The sequence below is a fragment of the Syngnathus acus genome, chromosome 9 (assembly GCF_901709675.1).
Source record: "Syngnathus acus chromosome 9, fSynAcu1.2, whole genome shotgun sequence".
NCBI lineage: Eukaryota > Metazoa > Chordata > Actinopteri > Syngnathiformes > Syngnathidae > Syngnathus > Syngnathus acus.
Genome location: NC_051094.1, coordinates 12,968,489 through 12,982,717, shown reverse-complemented (window position 1 = coordinate 12,982,717; position 14,229 = coordinate 12,968,489). Strand labels below are relative to the sequence as shown.

Below are 14,229 nucleotides of genomic sequence, written 5' to 3'. Positions count from 1 at the left end.
ATCATGGATACATAAGCTGTACTATACCTAGAACACAAGATTGGACCATTCTCCTGTGAAGGGATCTTATCAAGAGGGCTCAATAACAGTAAATCTGCCTGTGTGCAGTGGTTGCAACACTCTTACAGTTAGAGAGGAATAACTGTACAGGATACAAGAGAAGCTGCCTCTCAGGGACGTTCACTGTAAGGGAGGAAGATGAACGTAAGCGCTGAGACTGCTGCAGCACACATAAAACCTTTCTTTTATCTCTCTGAACAATCAGTCTAATTATACTCATTGGAGGCATCCAATTAATCTTCTATTGTCAACCAGTGGCTAAGTGTTTTGCTACTCCTTAGACTGCCACACACTGACATAGTAAAATCTGCAATTAACACTAGGCAAATTTATTTACTGCCACTTGCCTGAGCTCTGACTCCCTCCAATTACGCCTGATCAATTCTGTCAAGAGTGGCTGGGGTGGCACTGGGGAGGACGTTTGTCGATGAAAAAGCAAAAAAAAAAAAAAAAACCCCATCTGAAACACCAGGAGGCATATGTGACAAACCCACCAAATGTATAAAAGAGTAGCTGGAACAATGACCTCTATCTTTTATGGAATTTCTTCTGCTCTACTCTATCATTATTTTCGCCAAACCACTTTTAAAACTGGATGACAGAAATCTCTCTTCATGGTGAGTAGAAGTCAAGTGCTGCCATGAAGAGTGGAAAATAAGCGACTAATTGACACTTCCTATAAAAAGGTTTTGCCAAATGACCGTGTCGAAGCACTGCCTCGATTCCTTGTGAATAACTCACTCAAATATTAAACACAACACAAAACTGTCCTTCAAAGTCATTTTTTTCACGTGTTTTACTGTCCCTTGATTTGCCGGCAATTGCACTCAAAAAGTGAAGTGAAAATCCAAATAGTAATTTGATCGCTTGTAATATCTTGTGTTCAGAGACACTTTTTGTGCAAGAAGTTTTCCAACCTTGCTAACAGTTTGGGCTGCCATAAATAGAAACTGATACCGCTTCCTGTTATGAGACCCTCCGCTTGTCACGTGTACCTCATAAAATCTGAGCAAAATGTGCCGGCCTTGTGCCAATGTTTGGCGTGTGTGTCTGAGGTGAGTGCCCTATGTGGCACCACTCATAGATATAGCAAGAAAAGGTAGTTGTTAAACAATTAAGACTTCTTCTGAACACCATTCTTCTTCAAGGGGCCAATTTATAAAATATCTTTATTTTTGCTTTACAGGGTCTTTATATGAAGCCAAATATCAAATAACCCTAAAACGAAAACGGTGAAAGATAAATCACATAACTGAACATCATAACAATTAAAAGTGTAACACTCAATTGCTGGTTACAGGCTTCCATTTCACAAATCACAAAAACATGATGTATTTTTTTTATTTTTTAATGAGGCTTGGTTATGCCAGAGTGAAGCAAGGTGGACCCGAGCACAGGGGAGCAGGCAAGACAGAGTAAGAGTGGGGGTTTGGAGACTGACCACACAGAGAATTTACACCTACAATGCCCAGACATAGTTAAAAAGGGAAGTAAATAAACACACTAATGACAAACACGTGACCAGGAAACAAGGTGTAAGGGTGGGGGAGCTAAGTCAAGTCAAGTCAAATGTATTTATATAACCCTTAAACGCAGAAAAGTCTCAAAGGGCTTCACAGGCCCATGGTTGACAATTTTTACGACATCCCATAATCTTAACCCCCAGGAGGGTAAGGAAAAACTAAAAAAAAATATCTGGGGAAACATAAGAAACCTTCAGAAGGGACCGCAGTTGGGGGAAGTGTCATGTTTTTCACCACAGGTAGGCAGCAATAATTAAAATCGGTTCTCTATCGCCATAATTACTTTTGTTTTGGAAACTATTAAATGACTAAACTTATTTTTTGGGATTCACATAATATTGTATGCCACTTGATTATACCAAGTTACCGTATTTTCCGGACTATAAGGCGCACCGGACTATAAGGTGCACCTTCAATGAATGGCCCATTTTAAAACTTTGTCCTTACATAAGGCGCACGAAGGTGCACCATTAATGCATCATGTCAGATTTTTAATCCAAATCAAATCATTCTCCATTTTATCTTTTTTATTTCAACTTCAGACGCAACAAATTACTTTATAATCACAAAATAATGATCCATAGTCTTTTTGATTCATGATTCATAGTCTTCAGTGGGCCACTTGTGATTAATTTCATGACACAATGCTTCGGGCCAGTTTAAATTTAGGAATTTGGTCCATATATAAGGCGCACCGGACTATAAGGCCACTGTCGGCTTTTGAGAAAATTTTAGGTTTTTAGGTGCACCATATAGTCCAGAAAATACGGTACATGAGAACAGCTGAGACAGAAAGCGCAAGGGGATTTGTGCTCGACTGAGTGCCAGGTGTGTGCCTCAAGTTAAGAATGTACCAAAATGCATCCGCGTTACAATCGTGCACCAGATCCTTGTATGTGTTTCTGTGCCCACTCATGCTTCCGTTTTAACATTGTACATGTTTGTGTGTTAACTACATGGCTGCAAGCAGACCCCCTGAAGCTACATTGGCTCCACTGCTGTGAAACCAAAGCCCCGCATGGGTGCAGACACTGGGAAGACAAGCCCACTGACTGGAATAACCATGTTAGAAACCCCACTGTAAAACGTCACTAATATTTAATGCCCCGCTGTCAGGTCTGAAGGGCACAGACACATAGATGAACAGTGCAACCAAGTGTATGCTCCTCTGCAAGGCTCACTGCATCTGAGAGTGAGTGGAAAGGAAATATGAACAATGTGCCTGTGCTGTCTTATGTGTATGATTGTAACTGACACAGTTTTGTGGTAAGAGTGTTTAGATCACAGAGGATATTTTTCTTGTACTATCCAGGCTACATTCACACCTCATTTCTTAATGCTCAATTTTTTTTAATGAACTCTGAATTTTTGGTGTATAAGCATAAACATTCTATATTTAGATACGCCCTCAGTCCATCTGGTGTGTGAACATAGGCGTCAGAAAAGTGACCCGTATGCGCACAAGAATAAGACAACGTTACTCTCAGTGTAGTACTTGTGGAAATAAATGTGGGCTAACGAGCAGGAGTGTCTTTTTATTATCTCATATCCACAGAGGAGCGATTCAGGAAGAGGTGGAAATACAGTATTTGCGAGAAATGAGCCAAGCCCAGATCGAATTTGAAAAAAGAAACGGAATTGAGCCATTCAGACTGTCTTTAAAAAAATCAGATACAGGTCCCATAAAATAGGATTTGAGTTGGTATGAACGTTGCCTAAGAGTATACATAAATTGTTAACCTTGAATGTAGCCATAGGAATTCTTTAGTGCACAGGTGTCAAACTCAAGGCCCGGGGACCAGATACAGCCCGCCACATCATTTTATGTGGCCCGCAAAGACAAATTGTGCATCAAATTCGTGTCTCATTACTAGAATTGCAAATTGTCTTCACTTTTAAATATCTTTTTTTTTTTTTATATTTGACCAGTTTTTACTCGTCTGATTTAAAAACGAGTTATTTGTCAGTTTCTTTGGTAGCTTTTACTGTATATATGACGTGCTCATACATTTATTTGGGTTGACAGTCATAATGGCCATCCGAAAGAAGCTATGACTACAATGCGGCCCGCGAAAGAAATGAGTTTGACACAAACACATGCACACAAGCTAATAACAACAACATATTAACCGTGTGAGTTTATCTGGAACCCACTGAGAGTTTCAGACTCATATGTGTTGAGAGGTCAAGCCCATGGGGAATCGCCTGCCTTCATGGCTCAGAGGACAAACTCTAACCCGCTTCCCTCGAAGGGGTCAACCACAAGAACCACACCTCCATCTGGTCCTGCACTTTAGGGATTGCCAGGGGGTATGTCAAAACCACGTCTGGCACGTCAAGCCAGCCCCGCACCCCGACCCCCGCCTCAGGCTATACATGCGCTATTGTGCAAAAGCAATCATTCTTATCCCCCTTTCACACATACACCTCCTCTCTCTTTGTTTTACAAATGGCCTCTCCCACATCATTTTACATACACACTCCAACTGAGCTCTGGGGACCTTCCAGGAAGTAATTGTGGCTTTTGTGCGTGTGGTCCCCCCCACCGCATATACAAGCCACTTCTCCCTCAAAGGAGCCACACCCCCTTGTCAGCTGTCATCGTATAACTGCCTGCAGACCCAGGGGCCTAATGGAAGGATCTATACTACATGAAAACACAATTATAGACCTTGCTACAATTGCTACTGTGTGAATTGACTTTAAAAAGTGGTGCAAGGTATCAAAAACAAGCCACCACTTCACAAAGAATAAAAGTGACGCTATGTGAAGGTGTACAGCAAAAGCATGTGAGTCATCTGTTTAAATTGTTTTAAGTAAATCCTATATCATCTCATCTCCTCGTCATCTTATTAATTAGTGTCCTTAATACATGCACATACATATATTTGACCTTGTGTAGCAACACTGCTTGATATTTAAATTGGCAAGTAAATGGTGGAAACAACAACAACACCCACACAAGAGTTCCATGTTCCGGCAGGATTTGATTATCTCCGAAGCTGATATTTTAATGGCAATATGCTGGCTATGGTCACATTAAGCCTCCATTACAAGACACTGCAGGAAACATGTTGATGGAACCTGCAAAAGACCCACCCCTCCGGGGCTCAATATTGCAAATCCAGCCAGGCAGACTTCAGCCCGAATGCAAAGATGGCAGAGGTGGGGGGTAATTGTGTCTGATATTTTCCCCTCCATGTTTTTCCGAATGGGAACAGCGACCCCCAATGGACGATATTGGGCAACTTGGTAACAGGCTAAGCTTTATATAACTCAGCAACACATTGCATGTGAGATGTGCGGTTTACAAGCAGCAGGGGTCAGTATTGTACCACGGCAAATCTGTTTTAACAAAGAACAGTAGCTGCAAAGGATCACATCTGTCTCTGTGACACATCTAATCCCATTTAATCCATCTGAGTTAATGTCCAGTTTTGCTGGTTGCAATGCCCCTCTAGACAGGGTTACTAAAACAAGGGCAGGAGCCACAGCAGATCCAATTAATGTGAGAGTCAAATGGGCTGAAGTGGCAAAGATGACACTTACATGGTTAGATGCTGCCTTATATGTGATAATTTCATCACAGCAAGAAAGGCACTGGCACAGAGATAGTGAATGTTTAAATAAACAAACAAACACAGTGAGTGTGAGTAAGCAATGTGCAAAAGATGTTGAACAGGCACACTCGTGCAAAAACACATTTGTCAAACCAAGCGGCAATTAAAAGCTGATAATTGAAGTGCTAATTACCTTAAACAAATTGATGCAGATCTAACAAGGAGAAAATCGGGTTTCGCAAATGATGGTGGAGAGCAACACGAAGTGTGAAACAGCACATCTGAAACAACTGCTCCTTCTGTCGTATACAAGCCATACAGCTGTGACACTGTGACATATATCAAAATTGCCTAGTATCAAGTTTTGAATGGCTGGTCTGTCAATGTTTTTCCATTTAAAATAAAAAGAAAAGACAGAAAAGAAAATGACGTATGTATTGGGAGTTATATGGCAGATTTTTTCAAATCGACATTGCTGCGATGAAAGCCAGGTCGATATCGACTCATCTCTGGTGATGTCATTGATTTTTCTTTTCAGACATTAGAGAATGAAAGAATGCTTGGCAATATAGTCACTGAGAATAGACATCTTATAAACAAAATTGATAGAGAATCGTATATAACACCAAACGGCAACTCAGCTGTTTACAAGGGCTGGGTTAATACCCACCTACTGTTGTGTAATGTTTGCACAATTTGACCAAACGGGGAAACCTGTCCCAGTCTTGAGCCCACCGTAGCAACGACCCTCGCATGGTGGGGATTTACCACGTTTGCAAATAATCATTAACATCTGTGGGCAGTAGAATAATTTCCTGCTTTCCTTGGAGTTTGATATTTCAGGGCAAAACGTTTTTTTCTCTTCTCCTAAATCCCGCTCAAGCCTATTTTCTTCTGCTTTAATGGTCACTCTTACTTACCAAAGCAATATATTCGGAAAAAGAGGACCGTTTAAATCAATTATGGTGACAGTCAATCCTCTCATCTTTTGCTGTAAGCGGCTCTCTGCCTTCTCATCAAGCAGGGCAAAAACGCATAATGAGCAACTACTTGACATGAAGCTCTGAACAAATAGTGTTTCGTTGACTAGTCGAGTAGCCTATGCAACCCCTAATACAGGGGTGGACAAGCCGTGACTCCAGAGTCGCTCTTTGACCCTTCTGCTGTGGCTGTCTGTGACTTTGGGAAAGAAAATAACGTGTTTAATTCAGGCCTATTGTTTTTGTAAAAATTAATATTAATAGTCTTCTCCGTAAAGACTCTCATTTTGGAGGAACCAAACATGAAAGCAAACTCACCAAATTTTGTACAAAACAAATTAATATTTTAAAGTGGCCATACACAAATGCAAAAAAAAAAAAAAAAGTCTGTAGCGCCCCCTTAGATTGGTTTATCGGAGCCCTGTCCCGGTGCGATGAAAACTGGAGGTTAGCAAGTGAGTTATGAGTATTTGAGTAATTTTGGCCCATTTTTCACACCAACAGGGGGTCATACTTTGGCTTCCTTCTCCTACTCGGTTGACCTGATTGACTTCAAACGTCGGCTTACTTGCTACCGCCTGGTGTGCTTTTTGCAGGCAACCGACACGCTGCTTTTGAAAACGGTTATATTTGCATGTTTTGCTGCTTTAAGACATTCTCTATGAAATTAATGCTGTCATTTCCCTCAGTGCAAATCACAACATTTGGCAACCATTTTAATGATCTGTAGTGGACTTTGTGTATGGATGTTTTTGATGAAAACTGCTGAGAATAAAACATGAGCTCATTTGTACTCCAGCCTGAACTGTGATAACCAGCTCTTGAGAGAGCCTTTGTAGGCACCTCTGATACTTAACATTACACAACGCACATTATTCTGTGCTGCACCACAATGATCATGTAAATCATGATGCTTGATTTTAATGAAGAGTCTCTCCCCGCTGTCTTCTCTTATTAAATGTCTACCGGGGGCAGTATACGTATCTGTTGCTATAGTTACATATTTTGCACCTGATACAAAACTGATATGATGTGGCCCGGGTGGTTTCACTTTTAATAAATTAGGTACATAAAGAAAGTAATCACAAGGACCCTGCCAGCCAAGCACAAAGAAATCATGTCTCTACACATACTACATATATTATGGCTAAAACCTCCCCACTACGGGCAAAGTCTCATAACCACAGAAAAATATGCATCTGATGTAAGTGTAGGATTGAAATCACGATAAAAATAATATTGGCAATCTGTTCGTCACGTATCCTGGAGAATTCTGTTTCTCAATCTAATGCCAGCCTAGTGTGCTCGCTATCGAGCATGACCATGGATCTCTGCTAATTTAATGTTCCCGAGCTTATTCATCCCTTGAGCTTTTGCTCTGAGCTAGCGCTGAAATATCTCAATGATTATGGCTAGTTGTCTGTGACACTGTAGATGTGTGCGTGTGCGTGGATCAAGTGCCTTGCATGTCTTTTCATTAATCACTGCTCTCTGTTCCATGCAGTATTCACCCGAAGAAGCACAGCAGGCACAGATATTGTCTGACTTCAACAGTTTTTTTTCCCTGCTTAATTGATGTATCTTTGTCTTTCTTCCCATCTCCCACAGTCTTGTGTCTGTGAGCCTGAAGGACAATACTGTAATAAAATTCATAGACACTATTTCTGGCGTATGAATGTTATTTGATTCGCAATTTCTTGTCACATTAAATTTCCAGAGGAAACAAATGTTGAACTTAAAACAGGACAAGTTGGTCTCTCTTTACAGCTGTAACAGCTTTCTCTGTTCTGTGAAGAAAGTCACTCGTATTGCATGAGAGTATAATGGCAAGTGGTCTATTTTCTAGTTTATATTAATTATATTGATGATATTGGATATAGGATTGATACAGTTGCCATACATTTGGAAGCATACCATTTTCAAAAATGTCTAGGTAATAGTCAGAAAAAAGTAAGAATTCCAGAAACTGCAGGGAGCCTCCAAAGACAAGCATTACAAAAGTTGTACAATTAATAACTATGGTAAAACCCCCTATGATATTAGAGAGAATTTCCGAGGAGTTTAAATCGCCATCATTCATGAGCATAACATCTTAAGACCTCAATGTACGTCACAAGAAGTGAAAAAAAATCAAGAGTGGCTGTGTTTCACATTTTCTTTGCCCATTGTGTAACACTTCTCCCCCAAAGGAAAAAAAGAGAAAATGTGTCATAGTTGTGCACAAGGGCAGCTTGACAGTTCAGAATGTACTCTTACAACTGGCATTTGATTGCGATAAAAAAAAATTCTAAATTAAATATTCAACAAATTAACTGACTCATGCAGGTGAATTTTGAGTCACGCTTTCTCTCCAGCACAGCCTCCGCCCCAACGACTGACATGCTCTCCCTATTATTGTGTCTTCTAGTAACGCTCTTAGCTAAATTGCAGTTCAATCCTTGTGCTACAAAAGTGCAGGCCTCCTTTATGAGGTTACCACTTACAGGCTTTTCAAGCCCGTAATTAAATCAAGGAGGTGAAATTTGCAGGTGATCTAATAGTAGGTGCATCGCAAGATATTGTTTTAATTCCTTTATGCGAGCCATTTGACCTGGAGGGACTGAATGAAAAATAATGTATGACTTATCGGAGTCTGAAAGTCTCATACGCATGTGGAATTAAAGCCTCTGAGCTACAACAGGCCAAATAATGTAAATACATCACAGGGGCAATATACACAAATCACGTCGTAAACAGTGATGCGAAAGCGCTTACTTCGAGCCTTGAGAAACTCGGTACGTTTGTAAAAACACAATAATATAATCCAGGGTAATCAATAAACAGCTCAGTGGCCTAGTGGTAGAGTGTCCGCCCTGAGACTGGAAGGTTGTGGGTTCAAACCCCGGCCGGGTCATACCAAAGACTATAAAAATGGGACCCATTGCCTCCCTGCTTGGCACTCGGCATTAAGGGTTGGAATTGGGGGGTTAGATCACCAACTGATTCCCGAGCGCGGCACCGCTGCTGCTCACTGCTCCCCTCTCCCCCAGGGGATGGATTAAAATCACACGGGGGTGGGTTAAATGCAGAGGACAAATTTCACCACACCCAGGTGTGTGTGTGACGATCATTGGGACTTTAACTTTAACTTTAAATCTAATGTTTACAGGTGGCATACAAAAATGTTGGCAAATTTACAGAAAACACGATGCTACAAAAGCATTACAATACCCTTTGTTCAGAGAAGACTCCAAGTTTAGTGAATATGACTCATGGTGCAGATTGACTTGATCAACAAGTGAAATGGGCTGCAGGCAGATGAATGTGGCTAGAAACGGGCTCTGAGTATCCTGAGCTGAGCTGCACCCACTCAGGCGCCATGCCAAGCAACAGCACGCCTCGCAGTATCAGTCATCCTGATCACACTCCCCAACTGCCAATGGCCACTAGTGCTCTTGCATTCATCATAGCTCTCAAGCCACCCCTTTTTGTCCGCAGGCTGAACTTGTAGTGAGAGGTTTGCCCGAGGGAGGGTTGGAATAATAGAGTATGGTGTCTGGAGGGTTTTCAAATGTAATATTGTTAGTGTGGGGCAGCGTGTGTGTAGCGTAGCACTAATGGACAACAGTGGTGTGTGTGTGTGTGTGTGTGTGCGTGCGTGTGTGTCGCTTATGCGGGTCAGCGTTATGTGTTATTCATAGCTCGATTGAAGCGTGTTGAAGGTCAAAGGCATGACGCTGAGTATCCTGCAAGCATCTTTTTACAGCAAGCATAAAACATTCCAATTACATCTATTCAGTGCTTGGATCCAAATTAAGCTTTGGTCACATCTTTTTACAAGACTTGCATTCAAAATGTATTATCCCTAAAAATGCCCATTACAAATGACTGTGATTGGATGTTAGCATGCAGGGTGCATGATGCAGCTCGCCGGCCTGAGTTAGACTGACTGTGACAATACCTACAGCAATACCTGACTTGGATGTAGCACAAATCCCCCCAAATTAAAGATGAAAGTCTGCAATTAAAGCACATCTGTTTCCTTTCAGAAGAAATCTAGTGTGCTGGTGTTTATAGTCAAAAAGATGACAATTGTGCATGTTCATGGCCTGTGAATACCGAGTTGAGCTCATTCACACATAATTATCATGAGATTGAGAGTAATAATACAGATAATCATTCCTCTCTCCATATTAAATATGAATTATGACACATCCCAGTCTATGTGCACATCTCATTTATGGCAATAGCTGGATGTCCTGACAAGAATGTTTTCTATGATTTAAAATGCACTGTACAGATAGATGTGATTTAGTCATTGCAGTCTATTTGATCTTTCAGAGAGCCACAATTCTGTCAGCTTGATATGTCTATTTAGTACAGGGGTGTCAAATTAATTTTTGTCGCGGGCCCCATTATAGTTTTCTTCAGAGGGCCATTATGACTGCCAAAGCCTTATATTGTATACAGTATAAGTTACACAACAAACTGATGAATAATTAGCTTTAAAATCAGAGTAGTAAAAACTGTTAAAATATTTAAAAAAACAATTGGAATTAAAAATTGCTAGCAATAACAAAATTTTTAATTTAGTATTGACACATGAAGTCGATGCACAATTTGTCTTCGCGGGCCACATAAAATGATGTGGCGGGCCGTATTTGCCCACCGGGCCTTGAGTTTGACACCTTTGACTTAGGACAAACTAAATATTGCAGCCAAACCAATTTGCAGTCATGTTAACTTCCCCAGTGACTATACGAGATATTTTTATCTGAGGAAGAGGCTCAGACTCTACATTATTAGTTGTTTTATTTTGTTGGCTTTTTCTGCTCTAATTCCCCTCCTCCTCAATAGAACGTTGGTGGATAATGGTCTCAGACAGGAACTTGAAAACATCCGTCCATTTAAACAAGTTGTTAACAGTGACAGACTATCTCTCACGGGAACAGTGACAGGGCCTTTCTGCATAAACACACTTCAGCAGTCAGTAGTGGTGGGAGAAACAATCCATTCTTAGATGCATTGCGATGCAGATTATGAATTCCATTTTACCTACGCAAGGGCCGCGGGCGTGCTGGAGCCTATACCAACTGTCTTGAAATTATAATTATGAAAACAAATTAAACTTTCAATAACTGATTAGTAAATAATGTAAGATTTACAGAAATAAAAAAAAAATGTCTGGGGCTTTATTCCATTCTGAAAAGGTCCTAAGTATGAGACCAGACAAACTGTTTTCCCTCGCCTGGCTATAGGTCACTGGTGACCCCAACTTTGGAGCCAGTTCGATGATTGACTTTGTGGTCGCTTAATCGGACCATGCCAGTGAAGAAAAAGGGGATGGATGGATGGATGGATGGATGGATGGATGGATGGATGGATGGATGGATGGATGGATGGATGGATGGATGGATGGATGGATGGATGGATGGATGGATGTCCATACGAGAGTATGGACTCGGATGGATGGATGGATGGATGGATGGATAGATAAAAATAAAATGTGATGGCATGTGGCAATATACTGATTGACTGGGTAAATAAAGGTTAAATAAAAAAAATAAAAACATGCAGTTGGTACATGAGCAGAACAGCACATAAACTATTCAGTTAACTTTGGGTGACTGAAAATGTGCATCCAGGTGTGTGTTCTGCTCCTCGTTGTAGGTTCTCTTGCAAAATGAATACATATTGATGTCAGTCAACTGCATCATGTGATGCAAAACCAAACCTATCCACACTACAAGTCTGACAATATTTATCTCATCTCATGTCTGGTTGGGGCTCCAATAGGTGACTTCCTTGCATATCAGCGACATCACAGCCAGGGCGCCTTAGATTTCTGCGCTATGAATACCAACGCATGAACACGATGATGCAAAGAATAACATTCACTGGTGATCACCTTGCCAAGCCCTGCCAAGAAAATTCATGTTTACTTGATAGTAAAATAGCCTAAAGCATGTTATCCTGACATGTGACCAAATTAAAAGTCTCCCTATAAATTTGGGAAAGGCTGGCCTCAAAGGGACAAAGCCGTGTCGTGGGGTAGGACGTTATCTAAAGAGACTTATGAGTAGTAGCATTAACTCAGTCTGAAACAATCTGCTTTTGGGACAAGATTTGGGGACCATATGGTGACGAGTTCACATGAAAAATACCTTCCCTGTTGTAACGTATGTAGTGCAGAACCGCCAAGTTTTTGCAAATGCCCACGTAAAAATCTGAAGAAGAGGACACTGACCATTTTGTTCTTCTTGGAATATGTTTTTTTGAGCAGCCTCTCGTTCATCCTCTCCTGTTCTCGCTGAGCATGATGAAAGAATCTATTCTCCAGTGGATCGACAATAGGCTGAACATTCTCCTCTTCCTCTTCCACCTCCTCATCTTCCTTGGGCCGTTTCACGACCCTTTTCTCCTTCCACCGCTCCTTCTCTTGTGTTTTCAGAAGCCCCGTTTTCTTCTGGAAAAAAAGACGGAGAGCACATTAGTAACCTAGATACAATAACAATGCCGTGTGAGGACATGACCTTTTAAAAAAATCATTCAGCGAGAGAATGATTCGGATAATTCAAACTGGACAGAGACCACATGTTCCAATGACTATAATTGTTATCTCTGTATATCAAACTAAATATTTCATTCAAGTGTCATGACATTGTGCATTTGTAATATGTCGCTCATAATCGTGTGTGATGAGTTCATCAAATTAAGTTCAGCCATTACATAAATTCAATGTGAATTCAATGAACCGGAATAATTAATGTACACTGCAGGAACCTTATACGATCTGAAGAGGAATAAAGACAATGATAACAGCAGTAAGGAAGTTAACAACTGTAAAACGGCAAGCTGCAAACAGTCCGATTTAGTATTTGCTTCAATAAAGCAAGAAAAGACTTGAGCAGAAAGCTACCGTAATCAGTATCTCTCTAAAGTCATGGTTAATCCTGTCAACAGCAGAACAATGCTTTACTGGAGCCATAATCACTTTATGGCTGTGATATAATGAGCTTATGATATGAACTGAACGTCTGCTTCTTACACACTACGAAAATACACTCGCGCTACACTTACACTGACTGTGACCAAGCCAGTTCCCTTAACTAATCATTCCTTTCACGCATCAGTCACGGCCTGCTTAGAAATGCCGTTTGTTTATTGGAATTCAAACACTATTTGTAACAGTCGGGTGTCTTACATGATAGTTTTCCCCTCAAACTCACCCCCTGAAATGTTAGTAGTGATTGGTCTAATTATCTTCATCGAGCAGGCTATGATGTGCCAAGCTGTCATTGTTGTTTTCCGTGGAGTAAAAGTGCAATGTATCATACTGAGAGTTTGTCACTCTTATTTTGTCAATTAGGGTAACTACAACAATTAGGGTAACTACAACAATACATACTGTATATTTTTTAAATGTATACAATTCCAAATGGGACTGAAATTGTTTTACCCCATAGGTGGATCCTCTACCAAGAATCTAGTTCTACACAAATATTTAAACATGTGGTCACTGATGATCTTATGCATATGGATAACATCCCTCCCCAATATCAGAGCAGCAATTCAAAAATCACTCTGGTTGCCATTAATGTAATTTGGCTCTTACAGAGAATTGAGTCAAGAGCAAAATGGAAACCACTTGTGACCCTCAGACTTAAGCTCATCGTGTAATGACCTACATTATTCATTCAGAAAGGCTGAGAGCAAAGTAACAAAGCTTTACCACAAGCAATTATTGTGTTTCTAAGGAAACGGTGTCATGCATTACAGACCTATATTAATTATAAGTGTTCATACGCTAATCATTACAGATTTACCTCATCTATATATATAAATACACAACATTATTACATACATATTCTGAATTATTCATGTGTACCACTCACCCCACACACCACATTCCAGTGCACTTCTAATGCCCGCATAAGACCATAGAGAAGCAATAATGTACAATGAGTCAGTTCCTGTCTGATGTGTTCAGACAGAACATAACAGCACTTTATATGGAAGAAAGGGTGCCAGATTATGGTCAAAGAGAATTATTATTATATGAGCAGGAGGAGGTACACTCCAGCAGCATCATCTATTCATTGTCTGTACCACTGAACTTGTTCAGGG

General features: G+C 40.6%; 1 protein-coding gene across 8 annotated transcripts in view; it reads right to left on the bottom strand.

The window, feature by feature from the left end:
• Positions 1-14,229, bottom strand: part of fbrsl1 (fibrosin-like 1) — a 223,067-nt gene that overhangs the window by 162,113 nt on the left and 46,725 nt on the right. For all 8 annotated transcript variants that reach the window (XM_037257811.1, XM_037257806.1, XM_037257812.1 and 5 more), the window contains exon 2: positions 12,350-12,568. In XM_037257811.1, the coding sequence (XP_037113706.1) occupies positions 12,350-12,568 (219 nt within the window). The remainder of the gene's footprint in view (positions 1-12,349; positions 12,569-14,229) is intronic.